We start from the raw sequence: 22403 nt of genomic DNA on the forward strand, positions 1-22403 counted from the left end.
GAGACGCTACTTCACAGTCAGGGCAGCTAGGATCTGGAACCAACTTCCAAGGGAAGTGGTGATAGCTCCTACCTTGGGGGTCTTTAAGAGGAGGCTTGATGTTTACCTGGCGGGGTCATTTGAGCCGAGTTTTCTCTCCTGCCCAGGGCAGGGGGTCAGACTAGAAGATCTACAAGGTGCCTTCCGACCCTACATCTATGAATCTATAATAGCTCTAAATAAAGTCTTACTTTTGTATATTGTATGGGAGGGGGTTGAGAGGTATGTGTGTTGGGGCAGTTTGGAGTGTATGTGAGGGATGGGTGATTGTGGGGGGGGGCATGTGGGGGCCTTCCCACTAGGTCCTAGTAGCTGGCCGGGGTGGCGGAAGTGGGGGCAGGAAGCATGTACAGAAAAGCTCGCCCAGGCAGTGTGGTGCACGTACGTTCTGCCCCCCATCCCAGTCTGGCCCATGACTGCCCCCATGGTGCTTCACATGGGGACGAGTCCCACTCACTCCTGCCCAGGGCAGCCCATACCATGCTCCCACACATATCTGCCCTGTGCCTGCTGATGGCCCTGGCCCTGGCCAGCATCCCACAGGGACTGTTCTTGCTGTGGCACAAGCAGCAGAAGCAGCCCTACCAGAAAGCTGTGCGCTTTGGCTCGGGCTGGGGTGGTGCCAGTAGTGAGCGTGGGATGGGTGTGGGCAGTAACATGGCACAGGCTGCCCTAGGCAGGAGTGGGTGGGGCTCGGCCCCATGTGGAGCACCCTGGGCCAGATATAATCAACTGGCAGGCCAGATCTGTCAGAGCATCCCACAGGGAGGCAAGGAGGAGAGGATAGGGTTCTCCTGTCCAAAAGAGTGTTCAAAAGACTTCAAAAGATCTAGGTATATACTTAAAACAACAGATATGGGAGGAGTGTAGGGCTAATCAGCTCCCATCTTCCTCTGGGTAGGCAGTAAGGTGTAGAAACCTCTAGACCAGTATGTTACAGAGACCACTTGCAAGAAAAGGGATCCTCCCTTTTATCTGCCACTGCTTGCTTCCTCCTCCTTCAAGGCTGCTCATCACCTGCAATCCAGTTAAATCTTAACCCTAAGGGGCTGTGTGCAGGCAGCTGGCCACTGGTTTGTTAGTTCAGCATGGTAACATATTTTCAATAAACAGATGTCCTGTACCATATTCTGGTGAACTCTGTAAAGCAACCAAAGGGACTAGGGACAGAAATTTCACATAAACTGGTTTAAGTGAGCAGAAACTGGTTTAAACCTGTAACAGAACAGAAGTTCCATGCACATAACCCAGCTTCAAAGGCTAGGGACAGATATTCAAAAAGCCCAAGCCTGAATTTTGGCTGGGGTTGTCTGATGCCAGATGTCTTTCCTGCTCATGCAGGGGGCTGGACCCGATGATCCTTCAGGGTCCCTTCCAGCCCTATAATTCTATTAATTGATTCAATCTTTGCAGATAATCTAACCTGCAGAGCTTGAACTGATTTGCAAGTGGATAGACATTTTGTTTTGATTCCGGAATTGCATGCCTGCAGTGGCTCAGGCTAGAAGCCCAGGGACGCTACAGCGAGCTCCCCACTTCCCTTCCACAATGCTGAGCTGAGGGGAGGCATGGCCGGCCCTGGCAGGATGCTATGATTAGGGAGGGGTTTAAGCCCCCACCCTGCCTGCACAGTCCCCAGCTGGGGTGTGCCTGGAGAGGGAAGGGGTAGCAGCCCTTGCCAGTCTTTGCTACCCCTAGCACTCTGAGGCAAAGGGTGGGGGGAGAGAGGACTGCTTGTGTGGACTGTATGCATCTGTTGATGATACTGAGCTTTTCAATCTCCCTCTCCCTGCTTCTTCATACTGTCTACAAACCTGACAGACAAAGCAGCCAGCAGGGAGCTGATAACACAAAGTTTATTAACCCATCAAGAAAACAAAGCCTCTCTCATTAGTTCAAGCCCTCCTTAAACAGCTTTTTCCAAGGAAGGAATGGAGGGACATTACCAGTTGACCTGCTGATTAGCTTTAAAAAGTCCTAAGTGGACACTGTTCTGTTTGCCTTTGTCCCAGTGAAATTGGAGACACACACAGACACCGCTCAGCTTCAACTAGCTCAGGGGAGGCGTGACTACATGCCAGCTAGGGTCCATGTGGCTGGGGGTCTGTGCTGTGGGGAGGGAGAGGGGGATCCCTGCTTGAACAGCAAATGGTGAGGGGCGGGGGGAAGCCAGGCAGATGCTGCTGTGCCTGAATCCCCTACCTGCTTCTCAGCCAGCCAGAGCAGCGATAGTGCTTACTTAACCATATCTCCCAGTGACACTGCTTACTTAACTATGCACCAGTGCAGGGCGAGTGGCAGAATAAACCCCCTCCCTGCCCCTTTCGCCTCAGGGGGCCATGCCAGCTGGCCTCTGGCCATACCCCCACCCCAGCTGTTGGAGTGGCAAGGCGGGAGGGACCCTGACAGGGCAGTAGCCCCTGTTATGGTGTCCTGGGGAGCACAAGCCTCTTCCTGGTGGGAGGGCTGTGCTGCTGCATACTGTGTGGGTAAGTGGTGGCAGCCCTAGGAGGGACTTGCGGGGCTATAGCCACCCCAAAATTTGGCTTGGCCCCTGTAGTCACCACTCTGAGCCCCACCACTGCCACCACTCACCCTGCACAGGCTGTGGCAGCTCTGCCCGTTCTGCTCCAGCCTGCAGCACAGCCACCCCGCTGGGAAGAGGCCTGCACTCCCCAGGACACTATCCCCTCCTCACTGATCCAGCAGCTGGGTTGGAGGCATGGCCAGATGTAGGCCAGCATGGCCCCCTGAGGGAAAGAGGGTAGGGAAGGGGTTTATTCCCTCTTCTGTCCCCTCTCCCTATGGGGGACCCCAGCCAGGGTCATCTGCCTGTCTGGGTGCAAGCAGCAGAGGCTGTGGCCAGGGCTGGCAGACACTACTACAATGTGGGCTGGAATGGGGGTAGAGTTGCTCCATCCTGCGCCAGATGGGCAGTGGTGGTGGCAGCAGGGCTCAGAGGGGCGGCTTTGTGGGCTAAGCTGAATTTTGGGGTGGCAGTAGCCCCCCCAAGACCTCCCTAGCTCCGATGCTGCTCATCCTCCACAGGCTGTGGCAGCTCTGCTCACCCGGCTCCTGCCTGCAGTGCAGCCCCCGCCCTCACCAGGAAGAAGCTTGCACTCCTCAGCACACCATGACAGGGGTTGCTGCCCCCTCAGAGTCCTTGCCCCCTTGCAAGGGGGACACAAGTTAATAGGGCTTGGGGCTGAGGGGGTGAGCCTGTGCTGTACGTGCTACTGCGGGGGCAGGTGCTGTCCTGGATGCCACTCTCCAGTGGGTAGAAGGGGCCCCTGGATAGGAGTTTTCCTTTATGAAAATCAGTTCAATCTATGTAGGTTAGACTAAACTGCAAAGATTGAATCAATTCAGGCTCCAGCTTTTTGAATGTCTGTCCCTAGCTAGTAGGAGGAAGGACCCAGCACAGAATCTCAAACTATTTTAAAAGTTTAGCAAAGATGTACCTACTCCATATAAATATACCAAAGATTTCCAAGCAGGAGGAATACCGTATAGTTAGTTCTAAAGAAGGCAATGGGACTCACATAAAACAAGCAAGAGGTAGTGGTATGGGCAAACTCTGTGTGTGCCATTTTGCAGATTAGGGAAGGGAGAGGCAGCAGAAGAGTTGATAGAGCGGGAAGAAGAATGCAGAGCAGGACATTAGGCAGTGTGCACAGGGCAGGGAGTAGAAAGTAGAGGAGGATATTGGGCAGACAGCAGAAAGCAGCTCAGCAGACTGGGTAGAGGAAGGGGATCAGAGTGGCACTCAGGAAGGCCACAAGCCTAATGTAAGGCATGTCCGCCAAAAAGACTGGCCCACACTGATATAGCACATCTTAGCCACATAAATTGCCTGCACATTTTCCATGCTATAGAATTTAAATATAGTAAAATTATAATCAATCAATTCAGCATTTCTAACTGCCTTCTTCCTAAATTCAAATAAAAGAAAATCCTTCAGATTTGCGAAGAATAAACTGCACAGTTCCCACTGAAATCTCAAAATCATAGTAGCCATTTTTCAAAAGGTGTTTTAAATGCCCCATGTATTTCTTTACTTCAATGAAAAGGAAAGTTCACCTTATTGAATGGTAGGTCAAACAAAATCCAAGACCCTGTTATTAAAATGGGGTATGGATATTGATGAGATTTTCACATTTTTAATTCAAAATGTGAAAATTCAATTAAAAATCCAACATTGTTTGAGAATAACAAATTAAATACAGAGCTTAAAATCAGTGGGACTTTTCCTTACAGTTAGCTGCAAGTAAAAAGTAGACAGAATATCAAAAACCCTGACTGAAGGAACTTAGTTTGACAGCTGGCAAGAAGCTTGGATGATGAGATTTCTGAATAGCATTACAACATGTGGCTCTCCAGAGCAACACACAGCATTTCAAACTGTTAACTGACATTAGGTGGGTAGACTACTAGGGGTAGATCCAGGAAGTGTAGTTGTTCAGTTGCACCCCTCTGATTCCTACAGCATCCAAAGTTTAACATTAAGTGCCTGACACTGGCAGCAGAATTTCTATTCAGGCAGCAGTGATTGAATTACTTGACTTCATGGCTCACTGTAATCTACCTAGTTCCTTCTGAATTCTTCATTCCATAGGTGTTAATGACCCTGGCTCCTTTTAATGGTCTTAATGTTCCAATAATCAAGCAAGCCTTTCTTCTACAGTTCTGTTATCTGGTAGCTGCTCTGGTAATGCAGCTCCTATTTCACAGCCCTGCAGCCTGCTTTTAACTCTAGCTAAAAATATTAACTCTGGTGTGGAAATGTTAACTCATATGGGCATTAACTCAGCTGTAGAAATAACTTACAATGAAATAATGGATGCAAAATCGAGATGCTTAAGAAAACTAGATTTTGCTTTATGAATCTAAAAAAGATGTACATTTAATTCTAATGACCATAGAACTAACGAAACAACATCTTTTGATTTTTTTTTTTACTGAGTTGGTTGTGAGGTTTTTTTACATAATATATGACATGGCAAAGTAATACATATTCCAATAAAGTTATTTGTTTTTTGCTTCAATCTTAAACTGAATAATACAGCCATGGGCCCTCGCATATAAGTAAAGCTTCTAGTTTCTTTTTAAGTGGAGAAAAATGTGTGTTACATGTGATGGTACCACACAATCTGCACCCTGCTTATTAAACTACTAAATTGGTACAGCTGATATCAAGGGGGACCAAATCAAGTCTTTAGTGTTCTGAACAGATGTAGTAGACAATTTACCACCAACTATAGCACTAGGGTCCATGTTACTATTAAAAAACATTAAGAGAAATAATAAAGCATGCACTGCTGGCTTAATTTTGTTAACTGTGAATCAAATATCTTGAAACTTACCAAAGGAATTGCCCATGTAGAAGACCAAATGCAGGACAATTGTGCCATTTTTAAGTCAATCTCTTTAAATGATGCAGTAACTAAACTGTTTAATTAATTGCCTCTATTAAAAACATAGATGTATACTATTTTCATGTTCACATAATATAGAAAGATTAAGTGGAATTTTTTCACATTTTTAAAAAAAGAAATCAGGTTATGACCAAGTGTGAGATATTTAAGACTAATGGGTTTTGGGGGGAAGTTACTAAAAAATAATAATAGAATGGAAAACATTTTTCAGTTCTTGATAAAGGTCAAATCCATGATAACTTCTATGATTATATTCAACTTCCATGAAGTGCTCTCCATTGGCGGATCCAAACGGCTGTCAAGATTCACTTTACAGTTGAAACAAAGGTAAGTTGCATGACTGGCCCCAAATTGCACAGAAAGACAGGAAAGAACTGGGAATAGAACCTTAGATCACTTTACATACCATCTACTACTCTCTTTACCAGGTTACTTTGATGAAATGATTTATTTACTGTAGACTTTTATCACTGAACTTTGCCCAAATACGCTACTGCTATGAAGAAGAAACAGCTTTTAACAGAAACCTAAGAGCACACTCCACAACTAAACTCATGAAAAGAGGAATCTTTTAATCTCCAAGCCATAAAAAAACCAATAGCTATCAGAATGATTAGGTCTTGAGTTAAAAGCAAGATTATAAAACTTAATATTTACTACTTGTACAATATGGTACTTTACTTTTTTAAAGCCTTTTTAAAAGCACTAACTAATTAATCCTCACAACACCCCTGTAAGGTAGTTAAGTGTTATTATCCCCATTTTACAGCTGGGAAAACAGGTGCACAGAGGTTAAGTGACTTGCCTAAGAGCAATGAGTCAGTGAGAAGATGCAGTAGTTTCTGTCTCAGCATCTCTCTCAGCATTCTAAGCACGCAATGCATGAGAAAACGTAAGGGGAACAGATATTCAAAAGGGATTATATCACTTTCTCAATTAGCTTTTAAGTGCTTCTATATATGCAATTCTTTGTAAATGATAATTATTTTTACAACACTTTGCCATCCCATCCACCTGCTTTCTATATTTCTTCATCTGTTTCTAGAACTTTTAAGTGAGAGACCAGGAAGACTTGAGGAAGTCAAAGTGTCCTGAGAAAGGGCATTTTGTGCTCAAAGGCTAGTCTAACATTTCTCCCAACTATACAGTGGGTGCATCTAAATGTGCATTTACGTAGCATTAAATTTACTGCACATTAAGTGGAAAGAGGCCAGTGTCTACATGTGCAGATGTTAAAGCTCATTAATTTTGTGTGTGGTCTGACTTGGGACTAAAGTTAGTCCCAAGTCAGTCCACACACACAGTGTTACTGTGCAGTAAGGCGTCCACACGTGTTACTGAGCAGTAACTAATCAGGCATAAATTTGATACCTGCATCACGGAGTTATCAATTTTATACCCAAGTCGGTATAAGTCAACTGGTTAATAGCTACTGCACAGTATGGGCTAGCTGATGAGACAGTCTGGCAGAGGGGAATGTGCAGGGATATGAGTCCAAAGTGCAATAGAAAAGTTGCATCTTTTATACCTTTGTTATACATTGAATACCTAGAGGAACCAATCAGATTCCAATGATCGCAGAAGAAAACTAATTACCACTCACCATATAGATGTCTCTGCAGGTACATCCTATTTCACCAGGTTGGTATGTGTACCATCATCCCCTTACTATTGAACCTCCTTCAATTCTTGCTATCTTCCTGGAAGATGTGTTACTTGACTTATTGTGCAGTCCCTTCCAGCCCTACTTTCCTATGATCCTTTACTGTCATAAGTGTTGTTTGCAAGGGCCTTGAAACTCTTTGCTCGGTACAGATTGACAGCCCAACCTGGTACTATCTTCCAAAAAGGGAGAGGGAAGTGGTGAACATGGGTAGAAGCTAAGACCTCATTAAACTAAGGAGAAAAAGGGTCAAAGGGAAAAGAGGCCTTCGAAAAGCTGAGGCCTTGTTGAGTCAAGGTTCTAGCATTAGCAAGACAGTCAGGGGCACAGGGTTTCTAAATTATCCAAAAGATGTCATCAAAAAACCCTTGCTTCTCATATTTCCCCTGGACCTTCATGGATACAACAATATTCCAAACCTAAAGACTTTAAAACTTTTCAAAACTGGTGTTTATTTGATCCAACTCCATCATTTTTCCTGTAAGTCTACACTGGTCTCCCCAATTAGTTCTTAATTTCTCTGTACATATGTTCTTCCTTTCACTAAATTAGTATAGCACCACTAGAACATAATACAACCCTCAAAAAAGTCAGTAGGAGTCTTTATACTGACTTAAATGGATGCTAGAACAAATCATTAACATTTATTTTTTTCCTGATTTCTTACTGTCCTTGTATTATGCTGTTTCATTGCCTCTGGCCAACCATGTGCATTCACTCATCTTTTCTTGCCTTACTAAAACAGGGAATTTTAGGCTAAGGGAATAATTCCGTAGCTGTACAAACAAAACAGTCTCTGAATGGCCCCTTCCTTTCAGGCTTCCTACCTGAGGGTCACAGAGTATGACATTTACAACAACAAAGAAAACCCCCAAACTCATCCAGTGTTGTTAGTAAAACAACACTTGAAAAACAGTCTGAGTAGCAACTGGATGTTGAAAACTCTTTGCTCAAAGGTACTGACCATTTCTTCCTTCTACTTGCTGTTCTGAAGTTCTGTCTAAAGTAGATGACTCTGGCATTTAGAAATGCAGGAAAGTAAATAGTATAAGCTTAATTATATAAGCTCTATGTTGATGGGGGATTCCCTATACAAAGGATTGCTTGTTTGGCCTGTTGGAAAAGATGCCCTCCAAATGATGGAGCTGAAGACCAGAATCTGTCCTTCATATACTGCTTTTTTAATAGTAGCAGCTATAGTAGCTGTCACAGTATTATCTAGGCCTTTCCTTTGTAAAGGAAGTCTTTACAGAAGATTTATAATGGGCTTCTGCTCCTTTCCCTTCCCTGATTATTGGGTATTTTGCTTGAGGCTTGTGGGTTTTAGTTTTTGTTCTTTATTTTGATTTGATCATTTCATTGTTTTGCATAAGTACTTAAATCTTTGCAAATATAGTGGAAAAGCATTGTGGGAGACAAAGAGCTTGCAGCACATCCTGGAAGTGACCAATCCAGCCTTCTTCCACACCGTGATCAAGAATGCTGTCTCTATATTTTACATATTTTATTCTGGACTTCATAAGTTCCATAGTTCCAGCAGAGATGGAGACCTGGTCACTGTCATAGCAAGGGGTTGGCCTTCTGGGGACTCTGAATATTAGAAAGTCTTTAAATGAAGATAAAAGTTGTATAGGACAAAAACATTTGCAGTATTTCACAGTTCAAGGGAGAAGTCAGTCATAACTGCTTTGTTGTGACCCACTTCAGCGCCAGAGTAGACTAAAAGTGGATCTTCTAGTCTTGCTCCCATCCCAAACTCATTATGAACCTTTAGGAATAGTCCTTCACAACTCAGTGTTCCATTTCACTAATCTGTCACGTCATACCCCAGACTCATTCAATTCCATACAGATCCAACATCAGATTTAGAATTAGAAGATGATCTCAGTTCTGTCTGGTATTTCTCCTCCAACCCTCTCCCCCACCAGTCTTATTACAGACAGAAGCATTCTGTTATTTAGATTTAAAAGGGTACCTTGATAGGAGGAAAGATTGGTATAAGAGTGGAAGCTTTCTCCCTCTCATTGATTTTTTTCAGTCATTAGACATTCCAGCTGAACTACAAAGCCTGAAAAGCCTAAAAACCACCTCTGTTAACAATTTAACATCTTCACAGAATCATAAAAAAGGACGGTTGGAAGGACCTCAGGAGCTCATCTAGTCCAATTGTGCTCAACGCAGGACCATCCACAACTATATCGTCCCAGCCAGGGTTTTATCATATGCTGATGTGATTTGCACTGACAATGAAAGCCCTCCTACATGCACTAACTCTTTTGGGGTGTGAACACAGTCTGACAGACATTTAATTATAGAATCTAAAAATAAATGGCTCACTATCGGAACTAGATCAGTCCTTGGACAGTTTACTGATTTCATTTTGGGAAATGTGAGTATCACTCTTTCACCCTTTCGCATTTGTCCAGTGGGAAAATGGGCTCACCTGAAGTTACCTCTGCTTGACTCCTGATGAAGTTGGATCTCTGTTGCTAGTAAGAGGACCATTCACTCTCAGTTATTCAGCCCAGATATGGATAGATCTGTATTTGATGCACTCTGAATCCTACAGTGCTTCCTATTCAGTGCACTTCAGCTTTGTGCAGACAGGTGGCCTCCCCCTTCATCAGAGCATTTCAAACTGGCTGCAAAAATATACAGCAGCACTGCTCTCCAGCCAGTGAAGAGCAACAAAATAATTTATATATCTCCCTTTGTGACAAGACCAACCTGTAATTTTTGCTGCCTTTTCCTCTTGATTCACTCTGTTCTCTTCATCTTCTTCATTGTCTTCCTCAAAATCATCTAAATTTCCAATGTCAGCTTGCTTCATACTCATCAAACTAGCCAGGCTTTGCATGTCTTCATCCCTACATGATAAATTTCAGCAAACCAAATAAATAATTTAAAAAATCCATTAATGCCAGGCTTGATACTGTTTTATTGTTAAAAAAAATACTATTAAAAAAAATCCCCTTTCCTTATTAGAGAGCCTGGTTTAAACTGTCAATCTAGATGGGCTTTGGATAAGATATAACTACATGTACATAGTATTACTTCTACATTACAAGTTTTCCCATTACAAAATGATTTAAAAAATTAAGTGTTAGCTTAACTCTTTCATTTTAAATTTTTTAATCAGTCCAGAAGTTAGAGAGAACAGTAATTTCCTTGTTTTAAGATGAGGATAAGATGAGGATACTTGGTCAGCCCCCTGCTTCTATGCACTGTGTGTGATCTGTAACCACATCTTCTGAACTCCAAGATACTGTTTGGTAAACGTGAACTCCTTTCATAAACGCACTAGTACATTAGCTAGGAAAACTTTTCCATCTGAAGGGCCAACATCTGTCCCTGCATGCATGTACCACTGAAGTGTTGATTACAGTTGAAGCTTGCTGAAAACATGGCTGTAGGCAAAAGATTTAAAGCAATGAATGTTCTAAGTGCATTTCCATAGTAACCAACATGTCTTTAAGCATTTGATGTCATTCTTGAAGTGTGGATGGCCTCATCCCTTTTTTAAAGACTCCTTTCAATGTTTTTATATTGATTATACTATTTTATAGTAACTTTGCAACAGTCTATTCACCCTCTTGCTCACAGTAATCAATATTTTTAAATGGGCAAGTAAAATATCATTAATTTCCTTTCTCTCACTTTATAAGATGATCATGATAAAACAGGATGGGTGGATTTGATGTCTGACACTTTCATAGCATTAATGAAAATTATTTTAAAAGCTATTGTATACGATAAGGAACTAACAGATATGCACAATCTAGGCCTAAATTCTGCACACACATACAAGAGTTACATAACACACATGAATAGTTTCAATGGGTTTAATGCCTGTTTAAATTGTAAACATTGGGACAGGAATTTTCTTTTCTGTTGTGTTTGTATGCTACTAAATGAAATGAGGTCCTATAGCTTACTAGAGGCTTCTAAGTGCTCTTGTGATATGAATAACAATAATTAAGAACAAGAATATTCAATAAATAGCCATCAAGATATTGGAAAGATCCACCTGTTATTGTGAAACCCTCACAATAAAATATGCACACTAGCAACTCATACTCAGGTATAAACCCTAGAGTCTTCTAGCAAAAATGAGGGGGAAGTTCCAAGATGATAGTCTATCAAGTTAAACATACAGAAAATCCTCTACTGTTGTTTCCACCTTCTCGATAATCAATAATTTAAAGCCAACTCTTGAACCAAACAAATTAAATGCTCTATCAGCACAGCCAGAATACAAAATCCTATTTATTGCAGACTCACTATTCTTCTGTATACAGTGATGATGGGAACAACAGGCCTTTAGATCTCAAATGCAACAATTCATCTGTGTTCTGGAAGTGAGGAGGCCTCCTAAAGAAATATTTTTATTTTTCTTATTTTATTATTCTGTAAACACATGTAGAATACCCTTGTTTTATTCAATAAGAAAGATTCAACAAAAAAGCAAAAACCTCTCATGTAATTCTATTTGAAGTCCTGTAATTACTTTCTGGTAAGGCTAAAAAGTTTTTTCTCTTTTTTAAATCAAAAGAAAATGATCACAAATATAGGGATTTTGTTGTTATAATATAATGAGTTAAATTAGTTCCCTAGAAAATCATAAAAGAAAGTTGAGAACACATTAGGGGATTCTAAACTTTATAAAATTATGATAGCCTAGAGAAGATATGAGTCAATGTTAGTCCAGTGCATAGTTTTGTAATGTGTACTAGACCACACCTACACTTTTCTCATTTCTTTTTCAGAAGAGAAGATATTCCACTTGTTTTTAAGGTTATTTATGAATTGAAACAGTACTTCCTTAAAAACAAGCTGATGCTACTTCAGCTTTTGGCTGTTAACCTATACATAACATTAAGCATATTCTTGAATACTATCACTTTCAGTGAAACTTTAATTATGTGCCGATCTGAAGAGATATACTTTTCATGAGTCAGGGCTTAAAGCAGCAGTATCACGTAGCCTAAGACAGAGATTTCCTCTGCATGGACTCTTGATGAGCCTCAAAAAGATGGGGCTAACTTCTCCTCCTCATTTCCAATTGCTAAACTGCATTAAATGACAGATAAAAAATCATACATTGCTAATATTATTTTAAAAAAAATGAGCATATACTGTGGTCTCCAAAGTGATGGCCTAGGATAGCAAATGGGAAAGGAGGTTTTCTGTGCAATTGCGAATGGCAGAACGTATGATCAATTAAGATACTCTTCATGCCAAAATCAAGACAGCGAAATGAAAAAGTCTGGGATGCCTTTTATCAACAGTTCTGAGACAGGGCACATGCTGTATAAGGGTGGGAAGCATCAACTGTCACCCTCCGGACAGTCAAAGCTGTCCACAAGACACTGATATCCAGAAAAAAAATCAGCAGACATGGAAAAACCACCTGTTCTACCATCTCTTTATCCTGCCAGCCCCATATTCTCATATTCTATATGGAAAGAAAGGGACAGAAAATGAGCCAATTTGCCAAACATTCTGCCCCCTTTGATACAAAAGCAGGCATAGTGCCTCAAATGCTTTAAAAATAAAGGGAAGAGCATCTGGAAAGACAATCCCTAGCCTCTCTGCTCTGAGGTTTGCTGAGGTAAAATAAATAGGACAGTCATGCTACATAGGAAATGGGAAGATCAACGTGCAAGTGAGGTGGTTTTACTGAACCCTACCCTGAGCAACCCAAGAGCGATCCCTCTGCCCCTTTCATCCTAACCCTGCAATAATAGGCTTAGGCTCTTTTCGGTTCTTGTGGAAAAGGAGTGCTTCTACTTAGCCTCCCCCCAACCTTTCTTCTAGGTATGTTTTTGAGTAAACCCTGATGTTTCACTCCAAACCTCCCCTAACTTCTGCTCTCTTTCAAAGCTGTGGATATTTTTAGGCTGATGCAAGCTTTTTAAAAGTTAGGAGTTGATTTTGGGTCTCTGGTGAATAGGAGACCATAGTCAGAATAGGAAACTACTTTCACTGAGACTCAGAAACAAAAGTATGGCAAGAATGATTGCTATGCTGAAGGATACTCTCAACTCCTGCCATTCTATACAGCTAGAGTGCTCTCTACTCACAGAGTTCTTTGAAAGGTAACACAAAGCAGCCTATCTGGTGAAAAACTTACGTGGCTTTTCCTTCCCTCAGGAAAATACATGATAAAGAGAACTGCAGGGTGGCAGATACCACTTTCTTAGACAAAGGCTTGAATTTTAACTTGACATCTGTCTGTGTAGGCATGGGGCTTGCATATTGCTTCATGTTGATAATGCTGGTGGCAAGCGCTTTTCTACGTCCAGAAGGCGATTCCTGAAAGTAAACAGAAAGCAAAAAGGAAAGAGTTGTAACATATAAAAATTGGAATTTCATAAAGAACAACAATAAAACACCCACATCCTGAATAGATCTACGTTGTTCTTTTTTTTTTTTCTTTCTCCAACAGGAGAGGCAATACAGCCTGGGAAGTATTGTCTGGAGATACAAACTCAGTTCTAAGCCTGGCTCAATTATTATGGGTGAACTTAGAGGAAAGGCTTAGCCCACTGAATAAAAGCTTTTCTTCTGATCCCAGAGGATCAGACTCTAAATAACTAAGGCTTTGATCCAGATATGGGATCCATACAGGAGACTCATATATTCACTAAAGTTGATAGGACTCTGCATGGGCAAAAAAATCTAACTGTATCAATCCAGTTGCAGGTCGATAGCTCAGTACTGGACTGATGGTGCTTACCCATCTTATAAATGAGTTGTGAAAATTACTATTTCTATATTGCCTTTAAAAACCTTGAAGTACTGTATAGTAACAGTAACATATGTATTATTTTGTGCATAGACTAGAGTTTAAGCACTGAACTTAAATGACATAGTTCATTGAGATATTTTCTTTCTAACATACATTGTTTCCATATAATCTGAGTTTCAGATTTCTAAAGTTCTAGAACTAATAATAACACCTTTGAGGAAAAAAAGAGTAAAACAAAAGACTGACTTTATCTTTATTTCAATACAAAGATGTTGCTCACATTTAGAATACAGATACACATTAATAAAAAATGCATCTAAGAAGCTACAACAGTTTAGTCCCCAAACCGCAGCATAATAATAAAGAAATAATTATATATGTCTAGTGACAAAACAAAACAAAAAAGCCCTGCTGTTAACTCTTCTAAAAAAGATTCCCATAATAAATCTACACTTTAACTACAGTCGACAATTTATGTTGAATAAAGAATAGTAATTCAATCAAAACATTCAAGCATCCTTTTTCAAAGTACTTGACATTTCTGCCCAGTAGAATAAGTCAGAATGTAATATGTCATCCCCAAAGAATACCTTGTTTAAAAAACTAGCCTTATCTGTCAGATTATGCACAGCAATATAATACAGAACTATTAGTGCATGTAGATACCTTATGAATGAATTTCAAAAATGCATCAAACACTTGAGAAGGATTTAGGCCCTCTCAGAAGAAATACTTAAGAATATGCAAATACTCTCAACTGAATCAAGTTGAACAGATGCGACTATCACAAACAATACAAGTGCTCTTTCCCTGGCCGCCACTGTCAATCAAAGAACAAGATTAAGGTCCAAGGTTCTGACAATGTGTAAAATGAAAAGTATGATCAGGGAGTTTCAATTTATTACACTGATATGAACAACAATAATCTGTCATTGTACTGTACCTTTAGAATAATTAAATACTACAGCTCATTATATAGAATACAAGATTTTCTGCAGCATCTGTTCTGAAAGTGATTCATGAGAACTGGCACAATGTTTTTGTTTTCTATGCAATTGTGAATAAATCATTTATTTCTCAACAACGATAATTTACCTTACATAATAATTATTTTTGTTTACTACATCCCTGCAACTAGATAAAACCAAAGATAAGTTGCTCTATTAAAAGCCTGTTCTATAGCGCTACATTTAAAGTCTCTGCTTATTTTAACTGATTTTTTTATTTGTTTGTTTGCTTTTATAAAGGGAAGTTGACTAAACCTCTCAAAAAGATTTCCAAATGGTTTTAGAGAAAAAAGCTGTTGTGAACTTTCTGCTATTGTATTGTATCTAAAATGCCATTGGAGGGAACGCAAGAACAAGTACAAATGTATTATTGGTATAGCAATAACTATATACTTGTTCTGGTGCATGTCAGTCAGAAAAGGAGGAAGAGAAAATTCACAGTAGCTTGAATTATGCTCCCTTACAGTTATGCTAATTTACAGTTAGACCAAAAGGAAATCATTAAAGTATGTGGGCTGTAATGATCAGGCAGTATCTGTCATGTTTTGTACTCAGTTTTCTTTTTCAGTCAATTAGGATGGCTTCTTGCTCGAGGACAACCCTAAAATACCTTACCATGGTCTGTTCTAATTTTTTTTCTATTTGTGACAACATAGGGTACTTATTTTTATTTAGGGGGGCAGCTATTTAATGTGGGGAAGCTATTATCAGTTCTGTGCCTTCCAAACCTGATACTGAAGTTTTAATTAAACACATGTACATTAAAATGATAGTTTTATTAACTTTAAGGGACACAATTCAAATGCTATATTAGAATGAATATGCTGTCAGGTCCCCACTCCGTTTCACCAAAAGAAACAGATTAGAGAAAATCTGTATCCCAAAGCCTGGGAGAACTAAGATCTCAAGCAGAACATAGGACAAAATCTGGTAACTTAGTTATAGGCCTCTGAATGAATTGCCAGCCAGATACCAAATACCCAATGTACTGAAATATCATGGTATGTCTTTTCTTGGGCTGTCAGTGAAAATCAACCTCCTGGTTCAGTCTAGATAAAAACAGATGTCAGGTTTATCCCAGGTCTGACTGTCCAAGGCATTTACTTGCATCAAAAGAGGCAGTCATTTACACGTTACTTGAATGAAAATTAACTCAAATCAGCCCCAATTTTCTCAGGAAAAACTTATCTCAGACTAGAAATATATGTTATCAAATGAAGCTGATCTGCTTAATTGGGTGCTACCCCAGCTCCCAGACAGTGTGCTGTGCCCTGCTGATCCACGCTACATCCATACAAAGCGATAGCTACCACTGTCCCCCACTGCACGGGGGAGGCTCTGCCATGAGCGCCCAGAGGCGCTGATAGCCACTGCTGCAGCCGGTGAATGTAGGGCTTAAAGCACCAGCTGCAGCAGTGGCAATCAGGGCCTCTGGGATTCATGGCAGAGCCCCAGCACACAGCACAGGGTAGTGGGGGTCAGCAGGGATCATCCCCCCGCCCTGTCTGGCACCTGCATGGCAGCTGTCGCATTGCATGGGCACAGCGCAGCTCAGCAGGGCACAGTGCGCTGTCTGGGAGTTGGGGCAGCTCCAGCAGTCAGCCGGAGCCCAGCACCACTCAGCCCCAGCGGCCCCAGCTCCCAGACAGCATGCAGCACCCTGCCAAGCCATGCTGCACCCGCGCCATGGGGCAACTGCTGTGCAGGTGCCAGGCAGGGGGGACACTCCCTGCTGCCCCCCACCACGTGGAGGGCTTTGCCACAAGACCTCAGAGGCCCTGATCTCTGCTGCTGCAGCTAGTGAGTGCAGGGCCCCCTTTTTTTTTTTTTAAAGTGCTGGGAGGCTGGGGCTGGGCAGGGGACGGGGCTGGGCAGGACAGCCATGGGGGCTTCTCCCACAGCTCCCCCTGCCTGGAGAGAGGCAGGCACAGCTGGAGGACCCACAGCTCTCCCCAGCCGATCTGAATCTCTGAATCAGCGCTAATACAGCATCAAAACTCCAAAACCGATTCGGCTGAATCGAAACAGAACAGTGATCCAAAACACCAAAACGAATCACTGTACCTCCGAAATGGCCGAATCCAAAACGGAAATGAAACAGCTGTTTTGCACAGCCCTGGTTGACGCACTAATTTTAACACACCCAAACAACTGTGCATGATATGCCATGGTTGTTCACTGATCAACTTCAACAGAGTTTAACTCTCTTCCATTGAGGTCATTGCGGCACCTCCAGTTTCACTGTCACTATCTGCCGAATCACTTGCACTACTTATTAGTTCCATTTCAGAATCAGATTGAGGAAAATCTGATTCCGAACTACTTGAACCACATTCTCTTTCGTTAAAGGATGCTTTTACCAATGAGTCTATGGGCAAGGGCAACTTATCATTACACTGCATCTTCTTCATTAATTGTGCTTCTGACTGATTCTCCAGAAGCAAGAGGTTCTGAGAACTAGAAATAAGCTTAGCGGTGCGCTCCTTTGGTTTTGATTTGACCTGCAGAGCCAATTAGGTGAATTCATAACTTGATTTTTGGTTTGGATTATTCTCTGAGTGCATTTACCCTGTTTACAAATCAATAAAACATATATGTACTCTCTCTCACACTTACTCGGGATAATCACCTGAAAAACATTAATTACAACTTTGAAACTGCCAAGCTTGCCTAATAGTGTGTTGGCATCCATTCATTGTTACTAATGAATTTTATGAAACAATGAATTTTTAGAAATGGAAAATTTTCCATGGAAAAATAAAGCACTGGAAAATTTTTCTGCCTCACATGTCTGAATAAAACAGCACAAATTATTACTACCTTTTGTTGTGACTATACTGTGGCATGACAAAGGGTGTGCATATCTATTTGCCTTTACTTTGTGCCACCTGAAAAACTGTTATGGCAGCACAAAGGCAATGAAAGGCAACATCTGTTTCCACCCTCAGATATTTTGCAGATACTTAAAGTGGGATAATGAGTCTGTAGGATCCCAGAATAAAAGGTTCTGCCTTGAGAGAAATCTGATGGCCTGTTTTTACTCCCTGTAAATATCCCTGAATGGAGGAAGAAATGGAGATGATAAATTAGCCTGTAACTTACATGAATTCCTCCTTTACTTATTGTGTCCAGTTCTGGGGGCCCCACTACAGAAAGGAAGTGACAAATTGGAGAGAATCCAGTGGAGTTCAACAAAAATGGTGAGGGGGCTGGGGGCACATGATGTCTGAGGAGAGGCTGAGGGAACTGGGCTTATATAGTTTGGAGAAGACAAAACTAAATGGGGAATTAATAGCAGACTTCAACTACCTGAGGGGGGGTTCCACAGAGGATGGAGCTAGACTGTTGTCAGTGGTGGCAGATGACAGAGCAAGGAGCAATGGTCTCAAGTCGCAGCAAGGGAAGTTTAGGTTAGATATTAGAAAAAAACTCTCTCACAAGGAGGGTGTTAAAGCACAGGAACAGATTACCCAGAGAGGTTGTGGACTCTCCATCCTTAGAGGTTTTTAAGACTCAGCTAGACAAAGCCTTGGCTGGGATGATTAGGTGGGGATGGTCCTGCTTTGAGCAGAGGGTCGGACTAGATGACCTCCTGAGGCCCCTTTCAACCCTCATTTTCTATTATTCTGATTCTTTATCTCTCCTCAGCTCATTACATGCTACATCACATCTTGGGAACAGTGGAGCACAAGTGCAGCTCAATGACATTTATAGTGAAATAGTGGCAGGAGACTTGTTTCCCCTTGTGATTACAATGACAGTATTTTATGTGATAACATGACTGAGAGAGGGGATGTCCTTGGTCAAGTGAAGTTGAAGAAGATCTTTGCTTCGGTTGTTCAGGCTTGGTAAAATGATGGAAACCAGCTGTAAAGACACTTTAGCCAGCCACTGGGGGATTCTCCCAACAAGGAGCAATCATCAAATGCTGGGAAGGAACAGATATACACTTGGCAGTCTGTTCTTTTCAGGTTTCCTGACCTTTTTTGAGTGGCAGGACTATACCAGGTGGCATATTCACCCCAAACCCCAAATTCCTAATTTTGTAATTGTCTTGCCAGATAATAGTAAAAAAAGTGGGTCTGCAGATTTACATTCATTATAACACGAATGTGTGCTGGTAACACCCCTCCCCCCAGAAGAAAACCCAAAAAGCAGTCACCTTCAAAATCTGACTCAAAGTTGTTTATTGTTTTGGAGGTGGTGGTGGGGAGGGTGTTTGTATGTACTCTAGTCCTCCTCCCCCCCTCAAGAAAACACACAGATTTTTCAAGTTCTGGTAAAAGTCAGACAGACATCATGCACGCTATGCATATTAAAAAAGCCATACTCTGCTTCAGAAGACAGGAGTATAGGTTTGTGTGCATTTGGGACCTATTAACATGTATGTGCACTTTGAGGGAAGAAAAAAATATACTGATTATGTACCCTGGTTATACTCTGACTTTTTATCCCCTGTGAGCAAGTGAGTGGAATGGAGAGAAACAGGTCCTGCTTAGCTGTTTATCCTCCTTCCAGAAACAGCTGTCTAGATCTTTAGTTTCTGATCTTGCCACAGAATTTTCTAGATCTTTAGTCACCGATCTTGCCACAGAATTTTCATATGTAAACCCCCTGGATTATATTTTCAATACTAGCACATCATCTACTTTTCTTAAATTGAATTTGTATCACAATCTTCTACAGCAATCAAATATACCACACAAGGATACATCATCCTAAAATTCAACTCAGCCTGAAAAGTAATGAATTACCATAGCAGTCACCCTAACACTGGAAATGGGGAAAAAAGGAACATTTCTTTCATGGGAGAAAAAAAACAACCCTTGAATCAGTAAAGAGATGCATCAAGACAGAAGAACACAAGTAAGATGAAGACAGGTAACAGCATCAACATGTCAGGATGAATGGTTCTAAATAAAAAGACTAATCTAAAGCTACTACATGTGATATAAACATGGGTTAATCCGTCAAAACATAGATTTGTTTCACAGTAGGACATGGCATTTCATAGAAGATAAACCAGGAAGTTTAATTAATTAATTTTTTTCCAGGGATCAATGTTTTTCAAAACATCAATAAATTGTACATGTACCCTGTATAGACAGAACTGAACCCATACTACAAAAACTGCTGAACTACTAAAATAAAAGACTTAATAAAGCATAATGTCCTTTTAAAAATAATGATGCTGACATCTTAAGTTATTATGTCTCTCCATTATTAAAAAACAATGATAAATGAGAGAGACTACCCCTCACAGCACAGTTCTATAAAATCAAGACCATACAGAAGGTGTAAATAACAGGAATTAAAACACTATAAATGTGATGAGGACTTCTAATCTATTTACTCATTTATTTTTCTTATGCCATATAACAAGATGCAAAACAAGCAGTTCTCGTACTGGGGCTACGGACCACTGGTGTCTTGAGAAGAGGTAGTAAATTTGGAAAAGCTTCCTAACTTACATCTATAGATGTCAAGGCTCATCACTGTAAAGGAGTGAAATGTGGAAGTACCTGGATAAACAGCTGGAAGGCAGATGATTCAGGCTAACTGTCTCCATACAGACAGAAAAGAAACAGGCAAATCCAGGTGTTAGAGATGCAAAAATATTTGTAATATTTCTGTATTACTTTTCCATGTAAGCAGTTGCTAGCATTGCTATGGGATGTTTCATGAATTACTGGGAAAGCCAGTTTTGTAATCATAAGAAAGAAGCTGTCTATGTTATCACAAACAGGAAAGAACATGGTTCACAAAATCAACTGCTGATCAAGGTAAGGTTCAAGAATGCTTATGTTAGAGGCTATGACATATGCAAATGTGTTGAATCTCCATGTGAGAATCTTAAATTACTTTCTGTTGAATCTGCTAATGCTGATGTATAGACAGTCTTACTTTAAGTTTATAGTATATTCTGTGCCTGGCAGTCCGGTAGCCTTCTTTCCCACACTTATGGCTGGAGTCATTTATTTGTTAATGCCTTGGACAAACATAACAGATCCTTTAGAACAGGACTGTCCAAATGATGGGGTTAAGTTGCAGCCCCTGGGCACTCACCTGCCCGCTGCTCCCCCCATTGCTCCAGCTACAACAGCAGCTGGAGTCTCTGATCTCCCCCTTCATCCTCCAGCTGCTGCTTCCTGCCATCACAGGGCAGGGCAGGACAGGGCAGGGCAAGTCAGGGCAGTGCAGTGCACAGAGCTGAAGGTGAGTTCAGGGCCACATGGGTGGAAGGGATGGAAATCACAACCACGTGCTACAATGGTGGGGATGTGTATAGTGCAGTGGGGGATGCGCACCCTGTACCGCAGTGGCAGGGAGGATGCCCTTGTAGGTGCATGGTGCAAAACAAGGCGGCGGCAGGGAGAGGAGGGGGGGCATCCCTGTGGTTGCAGCTTGGGGGCCTCTTGCCCTAGTGTGGCCTGCATGGCACGCAGCCTCAGCTGTTTAGAAGCTGTACAGCTCTACTTTAGAAAATGCAATACATTACACACACACAAAAATAACTGTGAGATTTGTGGAAATCCAGGGCCTGGTAATGACTATCTGAAGAGATTTGAAATAACCAACACTAACTGGCACTTTCAATTTACCTTAAGTTATTCTTAAACTCTAGTACAGTACATCAATATATATTCAGAAATATGCAATATCTGATAAATAAGATGATGTGGAAAGTGTGCTATAAATCCCTTGAATTATGCTAGCCATTGCATTGCTCTTTTAGCAATAGAAAAAATATAGAAAAAAAGCAATGCTCTTAGAAACCACTTCCCAAATAATTACAAACACCACCATTAGAAATCTGAAGGGAAGAAGAGCCAAACTCTAATTAAACAAAGCAAAATAAAAATAAGCTGAAAAAAAGATTCCCTTTGTAGTGCCATATGCTTAGGAGAACTTAAGCTTTTAAAAATTACTAAGGCCTGTTTATACACTGTATAGCTTCTGCTTTGCTGAAAAAGTAAGGAACTATCAAAAGGCAAGGGTGCAGACAGAAATGACATTTGTTGCGCGATCGGCCCCTTGAAAGCACTTTAAAGCTGTGCCCAAACAGAAAAACACAGCTGCACAGACCTCCAATCGTGCGACAAATTAACCCTTATTTGTATGAAGGTTCACATTAATTTCTGTCTGCAACAGCAGCCCAGCTGAGATGCTGTCTCTGGATGGGAGGGGGAGAGAAGGCAGGGGAAGGAGGTCCCTTTGCAGGGTTTTTCAGCCCCGCTGGAGTGGGGGACAGGTGGATTGGAACCCCTCACCTTGGGGGGAGGGAAGGAGGCTCCAATCTACCCACTCTCCCCACTCCAGTGGGGCAGAGAAAACCCCAGAAGGACCTGCCTCCACCCTCCCATCCAGAGACAGCAATGGAACTGCAAGAGTTGGGGTGGAACCTGGGGAAGAAGAGACAAAGGGAAGAGCCAGAGAAAGACACAGCCTCTCTCCTTGAATTGGCTTCAAACTGAAGCTGATCCTCCACCCACCCAGCTAACATCTGT

The 22403-nt window shown here is 41.6% G+C and overlaps 1 protein-coding gene across 10 annotated transcripts in view; it reads right to left on the reverse strand.

Moving 5' to 3' along the window:
* The window catches only part of EHBP1 (EH domain binding protein 1), a 452470-nt gene that overhangs the window by 230101 nt on the left and 199966 nt on the right, over positions 1–22403 (reverse strand). For all 10 annotated transcript variants that reach the window (XM_019516608.1, XM_019516607.1, XM_019516605.1 and 7 more), the window contains exons 5-6: positions 13271–13452; positions 9865–10004 (exon numbers count right to left, since the gene is read on the reverse strand). In XM_019516608.1, the coding sequence (XP_019372153.1) occupies positions 9865–10004; positions 13271–13452 (322 nt within the window). The remainder of the gene's footprint in view (positions 1–9864; positions 10005–13270; positions 13453–22403) is intronic.

Source organism: Gavialis gangeticus, unplaced genomic scaffold (genome assembly GCF_001723915.1).
Source record: "Gavialis gangeticus isolate Ggan-Ray unplaced genomic scaffold, GavGan_comp1, whole genome shotgun sequence".
NCBI classification, from domain to species: domain Eukaryota; kingdom Metazoa; phylum Chordata; order Crocodylia; family Gavialidae; genus Gavialis; species Gavialis gangeticus.